General features: G+C 49.2%; 1 protein-coding gene across 1 annotated transcript; it reads right to left on the reverse strand.

The window, feature by feature from the left end:
* Positions 1–9,895: 9,895 nt before the first annotated feature.
* On the reverse strand, positions 9,896–14,178 carry HHEX (hematopoietically expressed homeobox). Its single transcript, XM_048945284.1, has 4 exons — positions 13,788–14,178; positions 12,386–12,564; positions 12,252–12,302; positions 9,896–11,125 (listed from the first exon to the last, which is right to left on the reverse strand). Exons 1-4 carry the CDS (start codon positions 14,167–14,169, stop codon positions 10,904–10,906), a joined length of 834 nt encoding a protein of 277 aa, XP_048801241.1. The 5' UTR covers positions 14,170–14,178; the 3' UTR covers positions 9,896–10,903.
* Positions 14,179–14,476: the final 298 nt, after the last annotated feature.

The raw sequence follows: 14,476 nt of genomic DNA on the forward strand, positions 1-14,476 counted from the left end.
TTCTTTTGTTTTATAAAGGAAAGGGATCATCATGCCTGTGACATAAAAAGTATTGTTTTCAATCTCCTAAGCAGCTTATTTTCCACGTACTTCCTCTACCAAAAGTCAGTCACTAAAGCTGAATGCCCATCTTACTCGCAATGTTGCAAACATTGGCTCCCATGGGAGCAACCATACAAAAAGGAAGGATAAGCAGGATACATTTTCCGTGTCACTGGACTGACTGTCCTTATAGTTCTGGACAAAATTCAGACCTGATCTGAAGGTCTGCAATTCATTTCATTTTGGCAACCATAAGGCGTGCTTCCTAAATACACATCCATTTCTTATTTCTAAGAGAGTTGCCACACTAGGGCTGTCACATGGCTAATTCAGTAATTAGCCAGCATTTTTTCAATTAATCTAGTAGTAAATCCTTCATCTTCCAGAGCAGGTCAGTGATTGGGCACAGGACATCAGAGTAGCACTTCTTACTCATATTGCAGTCAGCTTTTCATTACCATTTTACCAATTCTGATAAAACTAGTCAAGCTTTCTGCAAGCAGTTTGACAAAACAAAAGATGCTACAGGGGAAATGGAAACCCCCTAGCCATAGTGCTTCAGCTCCCTCAGCAGTGGAGCAGCAGTTAGAAAATTTTGAGCCACTTAGTCAATTTATTTTTGTACCATCAGAACCTGATTTACAGTCTGGAACTTATCTACTATAATACAGCCAAATGAACTTATGATCAACCTATTATAAAATGATGAAAAACAAAGGTTTTAAGGAAATGACAACTGACTCCTCTCCATAGCAGCACAGTGCTACAAGAGACAGCTGTAATGGCACAAATGGGTGGTTTATCAGCCTTCTGCCAGCACTGACAAAATCATGTCAAATGAGGCATTAAAGCCCTGCTTTTGGAAACTGTGATAAATACCAGCTAATCTACTGACATAATATCTATTGAGTCAAATATTTAGTTTTGCATTAAATCTAAATCCAACATTAGAGCATTTCCTTTTGATTAAAAAGGATAAAATGTAGATGTTATTTTATGCTCCAGTTCCCATGTCTAATTAATGCTCTGCATTCAGAGCCATTTCTGACATTACAAATGTATCAGCAAACATGCCAAGGAAAGGGGGGAGGCACAAGGGAAACAAGTGCAAAATCTATATGCTTAATTCATATTTCTCCATTTGCAGTAGCTAACATGTTATTGCAGAGACTATTTGCAGACACTTGCCCTGCCAGTGAACAGCTAACTTCCCTGATTGCTTGTATAAACAGTTTTCTAGATGTGGAGACAGACACTGTAGGAGAGGACATTGTTAATTTAGTTTTAGTAGCATTGGGAATTAAACGTGGGACATCAATAGATTCACAGTAAACGTTGTCTAAGCAATATAAGCATTGTACAAAAGTACTAACAAGAGCTTTAATATTTATAAGAGATCATATTAAAAGGTTTGCAAGAAAGATTATTGTCCTGGGAATGAGATGTATATAATTAGAGAAAAGGTTGCTGCCAAGATGACATAAAACACTTCACTGTTTTTGTATCATATATTACTGACCTTAATGGGCATGAGGAAATCCTGATTTTAAATTTATGTATATTTATAGGGTATTTACTACCTATTCACACCTAGAAATAGAAGGTGGTATATCCTCAAGAATCACTGAGGTATCTCCATTCCTCGTGAGTTATATTCACAGCGTTACATGTGAACTGATTGTTGTGAAGAAACAATTTGTTAATTAGTTCTGTTATCAAATACTTTTACTGTCACACTCTTGTTGCAGTTTGACAAACTCTTCATCGTAATTACTCCCTTTCTAGAGAACATTTTAGAGAGCTTAAAGGCAAGGAGGTTGTGGCGAAATGGGGGTCAGATAACAGCAATAGAATGAGAGATTATGTCCTTACGTTGCATCAGGGGAGGTTCAGATTGGATATTAGGAAACATTTTTTCTCAGAAAGAGAGTGGCAATGCACTGAAACACACTGTCTAGGAAGGTGGTGGGATCCCTGGAGGTGTTCGAGAAAAAGGTAGATGTGGCACTGATGGCCATGGTCAGTGGGCATGGAGAGGGGAGGGATTGATGGCTGGACTTGGTGATCTTAGGGGTCCTTTCTAACCTTAATGCTTCTATTCTATTTTGTAAAGTCCAAGATGTGTAAAGCAGCGTGAGCTCAAATGAAATGAAATGGAACAAAACAAAGTAAGCAGCCACCTACCACCTTCATTTTGCATAATGTGTTGATTTATTGAATCAAGAAAAAGTCTCCATAGGCTGACAACCCCAGCTAACTCTGCCACAAAAATCAGTAGTAGATACATCCCAGGGCATCTGGTATATCTCAGAGTACTGGAGAATCAGCAACTCATGCTATAAAATAACAGGAGAAAGAAATATAATACAAAACTTAACAGAGCTTAAAAACACGGACTTCAGAATTAAATATTTTTTATATTCCAGAAAATAACACCCTGACTCTGCACCTTCTCCCCTCACCAAACTTCTCTACAAAGGATTCTTTTAAAGGCACAGCCATGTATCAAGACATACCCATCAGGTTCAGGGTAGAAAATATTTCAGAAGCTGTATGAACTCCACTGCCCATGAACACCTTGCAATATACTCACAGACAGCAGAGGCAGCCCCTGCCACTCATGGGTCCTTTGGGGAGGGCGGCTGCACACACAAGTGATATTCGGATACGACTCACTCTTTTGGTGAGTAGTTGCTTTTATTCTGTTTCCTCAGTATCTTATCTCAAAACCACAAAGAGTTTAAGCAGAATCATAGTTTAGAAAAGCTCCGCATATGCTTGGCCCTGGGCACTTTCCTGAGCTGGCTGTTCACAGAGCTTCCCTGTTCAAGGCAAACAAACAGAAAAGCATATCCCAAATAATTTTGTAGTCTAAGAAACCTAAATCAACTCTATGTTACTGATACACCCTTCACATTTTCTTTCATGCCATAGCTTTGTGCTATGTGTTTAAAATAACTGGCGGCACATACCATGATACGCAGGAAGATTCCCTGTGAATTGTGTAGGTCTTCTAGTTTATCCTGGGGCTTTGTGCAGAACACAGTTGCCAATTTGTATAATTGCAGAACACAGCACTGGTGGTTTCTTCTGCCTCACACTTTGCGATTCAACTGGGTATCTAAAAAAATAAGTAACAGGCATACAGGTGTCTCAGGGCTACTGAGACATGGGAACTTGGAGTTATTCTAGACAGCTCTTGGAAGATACCAATTCCATTTCCTAAGAAGTCTGAAGGCTTGTAAGGTCGGGGTACTGGCACCTCTCCTCATCAATGCGGTGTTCTTTTGTTAATTCTTAATTCTTCATAAAATAACAGTCATTTCTGACTACAGATAGACTGTAAGTGACACACAAATTGGCACAGAACCAAAACTATATGGCAGTGGGAATATTCAAAACACTTGAGAAGTCCAAGTCTCACTGTACTTGTTCTAAAGCAGTTATCAGCTTCTAACATCTATCATTGTCCTTTTGTGGTGAGAAGAGAGAAAAAGGGAAGAAGAAACAATTCCTGCTAAATCTCTCATTCTGGGACTGATTCATAACCGTTTGTTACGTCTTCACACTGAGAAAAAAGCACATTGAGCTCATTGAGAGAGTTCATCAGGTTGATGTGATTGGAGCCGTGTTGCTGGCAAGAATGATGGGAGGAAGGCAGTTGTCTTTCTATGAACTCACCTAAACATAAAACAAACAAACCAGATCAAAACACGAAGAAGCAGAGCTCTTACCAAGTGGCCTTTGGAAAGCAGATCTCACATTCCTGTATGGTTTACCTCCTTGTTTTATGGTTTATCATCCCTGTGTGGTTTACCTCCTTTGTGGCAGTCATCCTGCAAAGTGAAAACCCATTAACCTAGAAGAGTTTGTTCATGTGATGCTTGGAAACATGTAAAATGGCACAATTTATGAGAATGTATATTTCAGTGCTGCACACACAAGTTATGAGAACGTATCAGTGCTGCACACACTGTTGCACAAGGAGTCTGGAAGTTGGTACACAAATCCTCATGTGCAGCTCCCAAACTAATGGTGCCTGGCACAGGACAAGCAGTCTTTGCTGCACAAAGGTCTCCAGATCACCCCTACCTGGTGTCCCTTCCCACCGCAGGGATGTCAACTTACGTCTTAGTTTACGTTTATCCTTATAACAGTCTCTGTTTTCCGCCCAGTACCAAGCTTTTGATAAGTATATTTAAACAGTATTAATGTCAAGAAATAGAGGTTTTTCTTCCATCTTCCACTTTGTTGATAAGGTTTGGATATTTAGAAGTTTACAGTTCATTTAAGCAAGCACAAAAGCACATTTCAGGTCCTTCCCTGTCTTCACCTGGTTGATGTTAGTCATTCGAGAGCTCTCACATGGGGAAAGCTTGTTCAGATGCTAAAAATATCACATGTTTACACTTGTAAATCACCATTAGCAAATGATTTTCCTAATGCTTCAGACAATATAATAGCAAAGTGCAGCTGCTTCAGCCAGAATGGTATTTTAGTGATTCTTAAGGACTTAATGAGATCAGGTAATTGACTAGTGAAGCTAAAAATTTTACCTTCAATTAAACAATCAACAGCTCTGTACATCAACATAATCATCTTCTCCCCTCCACCTCCCCGTTATCAAATCAATATGTGGGCAGCAGTTGTCTAAGAAACCACTTCCTCTGTGCTTCTAAACCAGTGTTCAGGACCCATTTTAAAGCGTTTATTCAATTAGTCTGGTGTAATTTGCAAATAATGGAAAGTATGTAGTAATGCAGATTCCATAAGCAACTAAGGAAGAATAAGGCCTTAATTCATTTGTTGTTTAACTACATTATTTACCCTACATTTGTTCTGGTGCTACCAACAAATAACTTAATACTCTACATTTTAAAGTATCAGGATCTATGCTTGAGTTGTCAGTGCCAGATATATTGATTATACAGAGAGAGAAAATAAGGTTGTACAGGTTATGTTGGTGAATCAAGTGATTCACAGTTTAGGAGAAAACCATAAACAAAAGTATTATATTTTAAAAAATCTGCATGGGAATATAAAATAATTTCATCAAGAAACTACTTCTAAGGGCCATGTTACAATAAAGAAATCTCATTTTCGAGCACTTCATTGTGAATTACTATAAACTGCTGTTCCTAATCACAACTGTGAGTGCAAAGTATTTGTTTCTTGAAGCACAGGGCACTTCTTCTGTCTTACAAAGGATTCTGCAACTAAGCACACTTGGACTGCCACGCATCACAGTTGGAGGAGGGCTGGTACCGTTTTTGACCAGGATTTTCAAAAGTGCCTAGTGATGTGATCTGGGTCCATCCCCAGGTTCCCAAGCAGAGCTGTAAATATGGGGAATAGTTTTCAGGAGCCCTGGGAAATGCAGCCTGCTTGAGCACCACCAGCTCTGCTGCTCTGTTGGATTATTTCAAGCTGCTCTCCTGGGGGTGGGATGCTTCTAATGGTTTGTGTGGGGTGGGTGTCACAGCACCAAGGAGGCCACATTGCACCAAGCACTGTGTTGGTGACAAAGACATGCTGGGTCAGCACCCAGGGCCAGAGCCAGAGCTAATGCTATGGGACAGACCCCATCTGCCTCTTGAGCAGCACTTTTATTCCCAGTCCAGCACTGCTCCTCCCTACATTTGACTGGCATCGACATGCACACAGCCAAGATGAATTCAATATCTAATTTGACAAGAAGCCCAGGACCAACCAACCATACTACCAAAATTGGCAAACATTTCTTCAGTGTGCCAGCAGAGCTGCCTGGGCACCACGTTCCAGATACCCACTGAACAAAACAAACCAAGTTAGTGCAAAACTCTTCTTCAAAGACCATTATATTATAGACTCATAGAATCATTAATGTTGGAAAGACCACTAAGATCACCTAATCCAACCACAAACCCATGTCTGTGACTGCTCCAGACCATGTCACTCAGTGCCCCTTCTACCCTTTTCTTGAAACACCTCCTGAGACAGTGTCTCCACCATCTCCCTGGGCAGCCTGTGCCAGTGCATCACCACTCTTTCCGAGAAGAAATATTTCCTAATATCCAATCTGAACCTCTCCTGGTTCAATGTAAGGCCATTACTTCCCGTCCCATCTCTGCTACCTGGGAGAAGATGTGGATGCCCATCTTACTACAACCTACATTCAGGGAGCTGTAGAGAGTGATAAAGCCTCCCTTCAACTTCCTCTTCTCTAGACTGAACAATCTCAGTGTGTCAGAAGTGGGATCCTGGGATTGTTTTGTACTATATTGTACTAGCCTGGGCAACGTTTGTTCCAAATGGGTGTAGAAAGGGCTCCCTGGCAGAACTGAAGGTTTGGTGACAGGACCAAGAGCGTGGGTCCCTACAGAGGCACCTCTGTAACTACCCAGCTTTGTGCATAATGTGTTCTGCTGCACCACAGGTGTGGGCAGGATCAGTTGCTCTGACCAACCCCATGTGCAGATGAGTAGTTCTTTGGGCCGGGTAGGAGGGTTCCTTCTCATACAGAAAGGGAAGTGGAAGAAGTGATGTATGTAAAAGTTACCTCTTCCCCTTTTAACCTGTGATCTTTACCCTAGTATCTGCAGTAAGTCATTGAGATAAACTACATGGTAGTGAGCAGCCCTGACTCATTGTACAACTGCCATCACTTCATGTGGGTGTACTCCAGGACAAACACCTTCTTTCAGTATGTCTAGACTAGAATAGAAGTTGTGTTTTTAAGACATAAACTAAGGTGGCTTGACTACCACATTGTGAAACCTTGTATAGACAGGACAAATCAAATGCTTAAAGATGTTAAAAAGTGTTTGCTAAATAATTCTGAAAGCACAACTTTTATAATTGTCTAGACAATGCCAGAATGTTTTCTAGAGTGACATACTGAGACCATGGAAAGCCTCACTGCTGCAGCCAAGGAGCGTGGAGTACAGGCAGATATCAGTAAGGAGTTTCTCCACATAGGTTTTCAAAGCAACGACAACAATTGACAAGTGGGGGAACACTCTGAGGCCTCATCTCGGTGATAGGAGCAAAAGATCCTATTTCAATACATTCAGTTTACTCAGAACCTCTCTTTTCAAAAGCAAAACTTAGAAAAAGTCCACTAAGATTGTGTTCTGCTCAGCTGTAGCAGGTCTGGAGTCCCAGCAGGCAATAGCAGCCTGCTAATACAACATTATGGACATTGAAATCTATGTGTTGTTGGATGAGATTCTTAGTCCTCAAATAAGCTTGATTGAATTACTTCTGGAAATGGTCCTTTGTCTAAGGCTGATAAGATTCCAGCTCATTTTCCATGCCCATTCAATCCTTGCCCCTGTGCATTTGCCAAAGCTGTACCAACAAAAGCAAAGTTTGATGCTTCTTTACCATCAGTGCTTCCAGCTGGGTGCGAGAACCCACTCATTTCTTACAGGCCACTGGCCATCCATTGGCTTTGCCTCTGCCTTGATTTTTGATAAAATTTACTCAGAAAAAACCTTCAACCTAAGCTACTCCTTTAAACATCTATTTTAAAGTGTGTGGCCAACATGTGTGTACACATTCTTGTTGTGATAATTGTCATCTCCTACCAAGTCAGCAGATAAACTCTTAGTCATTTATGTACATCCTTGTTCTGTTGTGCTTCTAGAAAGCTGAATGGCGAGTGAACAAGTTAGAGGAACAGTTACCAGAACTGTCCTGGCATCTTTGACATCTTAAACAGCAGCTCGGGAAAATGAATAAATACACAGATAGATAAGACAAAGGAGCAAGGGGGAAAGTCTTTATGCAACTGAAGAAGCACAAGTCCAGCCTCTCCGATTGCTTAATGACAGGACCTGTTAGTATAGAAAAGAAAAAAAATCTATTAGTTCTATTTACCATTAAGGCTTTATGGCGTGGTTGTGTGTTGGTCAGATAGCAAAAAAAATACTTTGTGATGAGTCCCATTAGAAATAACGTCTTTGTGACATGGATTGGTACCTGATAATTAGGGGAAAAAAGAAAATTAACACAGCAAATGAAGTGCCTACTGAACAGCAATTCTTGTGTGTAACTCCAAAATGACAGTCCAGGCTTGGCTTGCTTGTTCTCAGCGGTCATTTGCCAATAGCTCTGGAACAATGGAGACACTTAAGTTACCACGAGGAGTCTTTTTAATAATTGTGTCGAGTTCTTTTGTCCTTCAGGTGCACTATCTGAAATATTTCAGAAACATAGATTGATTTGCTGATGTAAATACAGGCCTGGAGCCAACAAAACCCATGAGTCGGGATAAGGCTGAGGCTCTGCAGTCAGCACAGGCTCTGCAGTGAGCACCCGCTGTCACCAGCAGTCCTGGGCTTTCTGTCTCGTGGAGCTCAAAGGGAGAGTGCTTGAGGCTCTCTGGGGGACCACGACCGGGTGTCCCACTCGTGTCCCGGATCCGGAGCTTTGGAATCGGGCACTGGAGATTTGGAGCTGGGTCCCACCCGCAGCACCCGCAGCTCCGCGGCCCCAAATTCCGGGAGTCCCCGCGTGTGCCCGTCCCGAGCAGCCGAGGCCCCGCACCTGGGAGCCGCTGTTTAAGGAGTCAAAGTACATTGGCAGCCGGGTCGATAGCCTATTAGGCTAGAAAGAGTTCTGCATATCAAAGGCCGACGAACCCAATGACTAAAAATATAAGTACCTGACCCGGAGGATTAATCACACACTGTCAAGCTGAAATCGGTGCAATTCTTCCAATCATTAACGTTTTGCTTACAAAAATGTGCTTTTCTGTTTGTTTTTCTGCTAAATGATAACCATTTTCAAGTTGAATCTGCTGATAAAAGAGTCGAAAACAAGACGGGAGTTGTGCTGGAAAGGTCGTACGTGCTAGTTCGGCATGAAATAGCCAACAGGCAAACAAATAGGAAAAAGCGGTGTGGCACGGAAGGGGCTCGAAGCTTTTGCCGCACGCTGTAAAGTGCCTCGGCAGATTTTCTCCCGCCGAGGACGCGATCGCCGGGATGCGGGCAGCTCCTCGCGGGGCCGGGATGCTGGGAGCGGGCTCCAGCGTCAGCCGCAGCTCTGACCGCTGCCCACCCTCAGTGCGAGCTCCGCGGGGACCTGTGGCGTTGGCACAGCCCCACCACCTGCCCGACACCCCGCAAATCCACAGTCCTGCTGGGCTCCGGGTGCGATGCGAACCTTTCGGGGTGGGGGATCCCATATCGCCTCGGTTGGAAATGGGGCTCCCGCAGCCCGCCGCGGCTCGGTGCCACGCGTGCTCCCGTCCCCGCGGGATGGCACGGCCGGTGCCGCGCGACCCCGGAGAAGGAAGGAGAACGGCCGGGCTGCCCTGCTGGCACCGCTTCGTGCTCGGTGTGACTCCAGTGGAGACCCGGCCCGAGGGGAATGGGGCTGTGGGAATGCTTTTCACTGCCCACGGCGATTCTCCCACACGTTTCACGGCGGAGAACACCTGCCGGAGCTCAACAGCGGCAGAGACGCCTCCCGCTCTGCGCGGTGTTTGCTCGGCTGTTACCAGCCCGGCTGCTTTAAGGAGGCACGGACCCACTCTGACGCGACGCACCGGCTCCTCGAGCCGAGGGGAGACCCCGCGAGGTCTCCCCCTCCCCCCCTTCCCCCGCCGCGTTTCGGAGAAAGGCCGATGGATCACCGCTGTTGACTCAGGCGGGTCAGCGGCTGCCCGGCTCCGGTCGATGCCCCGTGGACCCGCTCCTCCTCCCACCCTCTCTCCCCGCGTTCCTCCGGACTCGCACGAAGCCGACACGCGGTAGAGAACCCAGGCGATACATTGGGACGCGAGGCCGCTGGTAACGGCTGCCGGAGGGCAAAGCCCGGCTGCGGGCACCTGTGGGCTGTGCCAGGAACTGGGCAGCGGTCGTGCAGAGTTTCGTTTTATTTCAAACAAATCCATCGAAAATTAAATACCAGTTTTTGCTTCTTCTTCTTCTTTTTTTTTTTTTTCTTAACATTGAACCAATATGTACAAAATATGAACATGAGGTATAAAACCGCAAAGACTTTTAAGGCAAACTGCTATGTACAGAAGCAGAGGGGGACACACCGGGCATGGTTGCTCACTGCCACGCTGCACCCTGCAGTGCCCTATCAGCCCCCTCATTTCCTTCTGAAATGGGAAATCTGGGGAAGATTTGTCAAGGAAAAAAACAAACTGGGTTGGTTTGATGCATTGCTTTTGAGTTGTGGGTTTTTTGTTTTTTGTTTTGTTTTGTTTTGTTTCCTGCAAATGGAACCACGCAGATTGTGGAGCAAAGTCGTCCAAAATACGATGAGAGACATTTCATTCCATCAAGAGCAAAACTGAACACGGCCACAGCCTTTGTCCAGTCCGGGGGGAATCCCTCGGGGGGGGGGGGGGGGGGGAGGGCGGCAGCAGGTCCTGTGTGGGGTAAGGCACTGTCGGGATGCTCCAATCCCTCTATATGGCACAGAATACATTTCTCTGCCTGCAAAGGGCACTTAAAGTAATCCATTTAAAGCACATTCGTTTGCACACACAAAGGCACAGTCCTGCCCTCTGTGCTCCCCCACCACATGAGCTGGGGGGGTGGGGGGGGAGGTGTTTTCCAGCAGCCAGAGGTGGGCACAGCGCTGTGTCCCAGTCAGAGCACCAATCAATGTACATAGATCTTACACGGTAAATACAAACCACCGATCAGTCCCTATAATCAAATCAGAGATCTGCCAAAAACCGGATCTTTTGTAGAACATACACCTTTTCTTTCTCAGATCATTACAGAACGAGTCCGTTTGTGCTTCTTTGTCTTTCAGCGGAATGGTGAAAGTCCTCTCCCATCATAAAATCCTCAGTCCCACAGTCCCGCAGTCCCGGGAGAGCACAAGCCGAGCTCGGCTCCGTGCCTGCGGGACATCAGCGTGTGGCACTGTAGAAGCCTTTGTCGCCCTCGATGTCCACCTCCTGGTCGGAGTCGTCAGAGACATCGGACTCGGGGTCCTCCTGTGAGGCAGCCGAGGGGCTGTCCTGCGGCTCGGCCTCGCCCCCTCCAGCGGGGCTGGGGCTGCCCTCTGGTCGTGGGTCACCGTGATCGCTGGTGCCTTCCGCCTCCTCCTTTTTGGTGGCCTGGGGGTTCTCCTGCGGAGACAGAAAGTCACTGGGTACGGAGCTACAGGGAAGCACCACGGGGTTCTGTGTGGGAAGGGCTGAGTCCCACGGGCTGTGCCCACTGCAGCACTCGGAGCCAACTCTGCCCTTTAGCGAAGTGAATGTTTGGTGCGAGGCTCCAAACAATGCCCTGACCTGTCCTCAATTACATGGCAATCCTCGTGGCACAAGGAGGGAGACCGAATTCATCAGTGGCTCAAAAGCAAATGAGAAGAAAAATATAATTAAGTATAATTAAGCTCCAAGGCCGAACTTCAATGTGAAAACACGCACTATTAAAACATAAATCGAACTGAAGCCCATTGCTGAATACAAGAGCCCGTGTGCCCACAGTGGGGGAAGCAGGTGGAGATGCATGGCACTGCCGTAGGGTGTGTGGGGATGTGTGTGGGGTCACGGCACGGAGGGACCAGCTGCGGGGCCGGGAGCTACAGGCACTGCCGAGGGGCTCTGCTATGGACCAACATCGAGTGCAGGAAGGAGGAGATCTGAGCCGAGGTGCTGTAAACCCGAGGCAAAGTTGCAGATCAAATTTCCTGCGTGCCCAAAGTGGACCACGACTGGGATTTTTTCCCAAACGTTTGAGCTTAGGGCTCCGACCCGACTGAGCTGGGCCATAAAAACAGAGCTCTGCCTTCAGCGCGGTCCGTAGGGGCGGAGGAGCCGCGCAGCGCCCCGCATCGGGACCGCCCGTAAAGAGCCGCGCTGCCCCCGACGGGGGGTTGGGGTGGGGAGGTCACTGAAAGCGCCGTGGCCGTCCCCTCCGACCCCACCGCCGCAGCGGTTCACCGTCGCTCGCTTATCTCCCCAGCGCTAATTGGCTAAACAACATATGGGTTTACAAAACAATTAGTGCCGAGTTGCAACGGGCGCGGTGTGAAGGCCGCCCGGCATTGACCCGGAGCCGCATTAAGAGCTTTTAGCATTAATGCTGCCCGAGTGAGCCCCGTCGGGCCGCGGCGCGGTGTTTGCCGTTTTAATCAAGGTGAAGAGGTTAAACAGCGCCGGATGAGTGCTGCACACATCCCGCACCGGGCGCCGCGCCGAGATAACGCCATTAAACCCGTATTGCTATAGAAACAGAACCATCCCGTACCTGCTTCAGGCGCCTCCATTTGGCTCTGCGGTTCTGGAACCACGTTTTGACCTACGGCGGGAGAGAAAGGCACAGGGTGGTGCGGGTCGGGACGCAGGGACCCCCCGGCCACGGAGAGTGGGGCTGGGCCTCACCTGGCGTTCGCTGAGCTGCAGCAGCTTGGCTAGGCGCTTCCTCTCAGGCGGGGAGAGATATTTCTGCGTCTCGAACTTCTTCTCCAGCTCGATGGTCTGCTCGTTGGAGAAGCGCACCTGCCCACCCTTCCTCTTATGCAGCGGCCGCTGGATGAAGGGGCTCCACAGCAGCGGCTTTCCTTCGGGGAGAAAAGGAGCAGCACCGTCACCGCCAATCCCGGCCCCTCGAACCCCGGCCCCGCTCCCGGCCCCAACTTTCTCTCCTCTGTTTTCGCAGCCCGGCGGAGCAGTGAGCGTTCAGAGCCCCTCCACGGGCTCTGGCAGCGTTTCCGTCAATGTGTTTCCTGTTGGTCTATCGCGCAAAAAAAATACAGAGTAGAAGAAAAAAAAAAAGTCCTTCGCTTCCTTCTGCTCTTTCACTGCCGCGTGTCTCCTCCATCTCCCACCGGGATGGCCCTGGCCCGCACGCCCCAACCCCGCGCCGCGCTCCAGCCCGGTGCCTGCGGGACACCCCCGGGGGTCGGTCCCGGCCCGGCGTCGTTGGCCGTGGCCGAGGCATCGCCGCTGTCCCCCCGTCCTCCGCCCGCAGCCTTTGAAATTCGCTGCATTGTTTTTCAAGATTTTTGCTTGCGTCAGGCTTTAGTAATTCTGGTGCAAAACAGCCTCAAAAAATAGGAAGCAACTGGTTATTTTAGCTGTCATAAAGGCACATCCCACACAGAGGAAATGAACAATATCAGAAAAACGGATCCCGGCTATCAGAAGCCGAGTGTTTCCTGAATTTGTCTGTATTGAGGATGTCGATAAAGTAATCAGCGCCGTGCACGACTCCCGGGGAAGAGCCTGCTCCGGGCGGCCAGGAAAACACTTAACAGCTACTGAAACCAGATTTACTCCTATCGAGAGCTCAAGGTTTCCTGTATGAACGGAAAGGGTCAGGCTCCTTCGCTGCTGCGGTGCGGTGACTCAGGGCGCGTTTTGCAATCACTGAGGGCAGCGCGGGCCCCGCACCGGGATGGAATGCCCCCCCCCGGATCCCATCCGCGAGCCGCGGGGCCGGGAGCGGGGCCGGTGCGGGCGGCACTGGGACCCATCGGCAGGAAAAGGCCGCGATCTGCTGCGCGATCTCTCGGCACAATTAAAACTCCCCACCAAAACCACACGCGACATTACTAAGGACACTCTGAGAGGCGCTCGGTTGAAGGAAAACAAATCTGAGTCACCGCGGCCGCGCACTGCGGTCTCGCTCCCAACGCGGAGCTGCCCTGAATTTACTGTAAAGCAGGCGGGCGCCGAGTGGGCCGGGGCTGAGCTCCGCCGCTTCCCCGACGGCGGCATGGGACGGGATGAGACGGGAGGGGACGGGATAGGGACCGGGCGGGGAGGGGGGGCCGCGGCTTACCCAGGGGGTCCTGGCGGATCAGTGCGTGCGTATAGTCGCCGACGGCGCGGGGAAAGGAGTAGAGGGGCCCGGCGTAAGCGCCGGTGCCGTAGGTGGCGGCGAGGTGATGGGAGAAGGCCGGGTGGATGGGGGTCGGCTCGTAGACGGGGGTCCGGTACGGGGCCACCAGGCTGGTGAAGGAGGAGTTGGGCGACGGCAGCGTCGGCGGCGGCGGGGCGGGCAGGGAGTGGGGGGCCGGCGCGGCGGCGGGGCCGCGGCCCAGGATGTCCTCGATGTAGAAGGGCGTGGGGTGCGCGGGCTGCAGCAGCGGCGTGGGCGCGTACAGCGGGACGCCGACGCCCAGGGCCGCCGCCGGAGCCGCGCCCGGCGCCTGGTACTGCATGGCGCGGCCCCCCCGGCCCGCCGCGGCCCGGCCGCCCCTCGGAGAGCGGCCCCGAGCGCGGCCGCCGGCTGCTGCCACCGCCGCCGCGGGTTTCTCCGGGCTCGGGTTCCCCTCCGATAGGTTTCTATCGGCGCGGGGCGGAGCCCGCGTGGTCTCTGTCCCCTTCCTGCCGCGGCTCCGTCTAGCCAATGAGCCCGGACAGGGAAGGGGGAAACCACCCCCGCCGGCGAAAGCTCCCCCCCGCCTCCCCTGAGCGGACTCCCCGCGGCGCCAATCAACGCGAGCCGGGCCCCGACGGCACCGAGCG

This window comes from Lagopus muta, chromosome 5, assembly GCF_023343835.1.
Source record: "Lagopus muta isolate bLagMut1 chromosome 5, bLagMut1 primary, whole genome shotgun sequence".
In the NCBI taxonomy this organism is placed as follows: Eukaryota; Metazoa; Chordata; class Aves; order Galliformes; family Phasianidae; genus Lagopus; species Lagopus muta.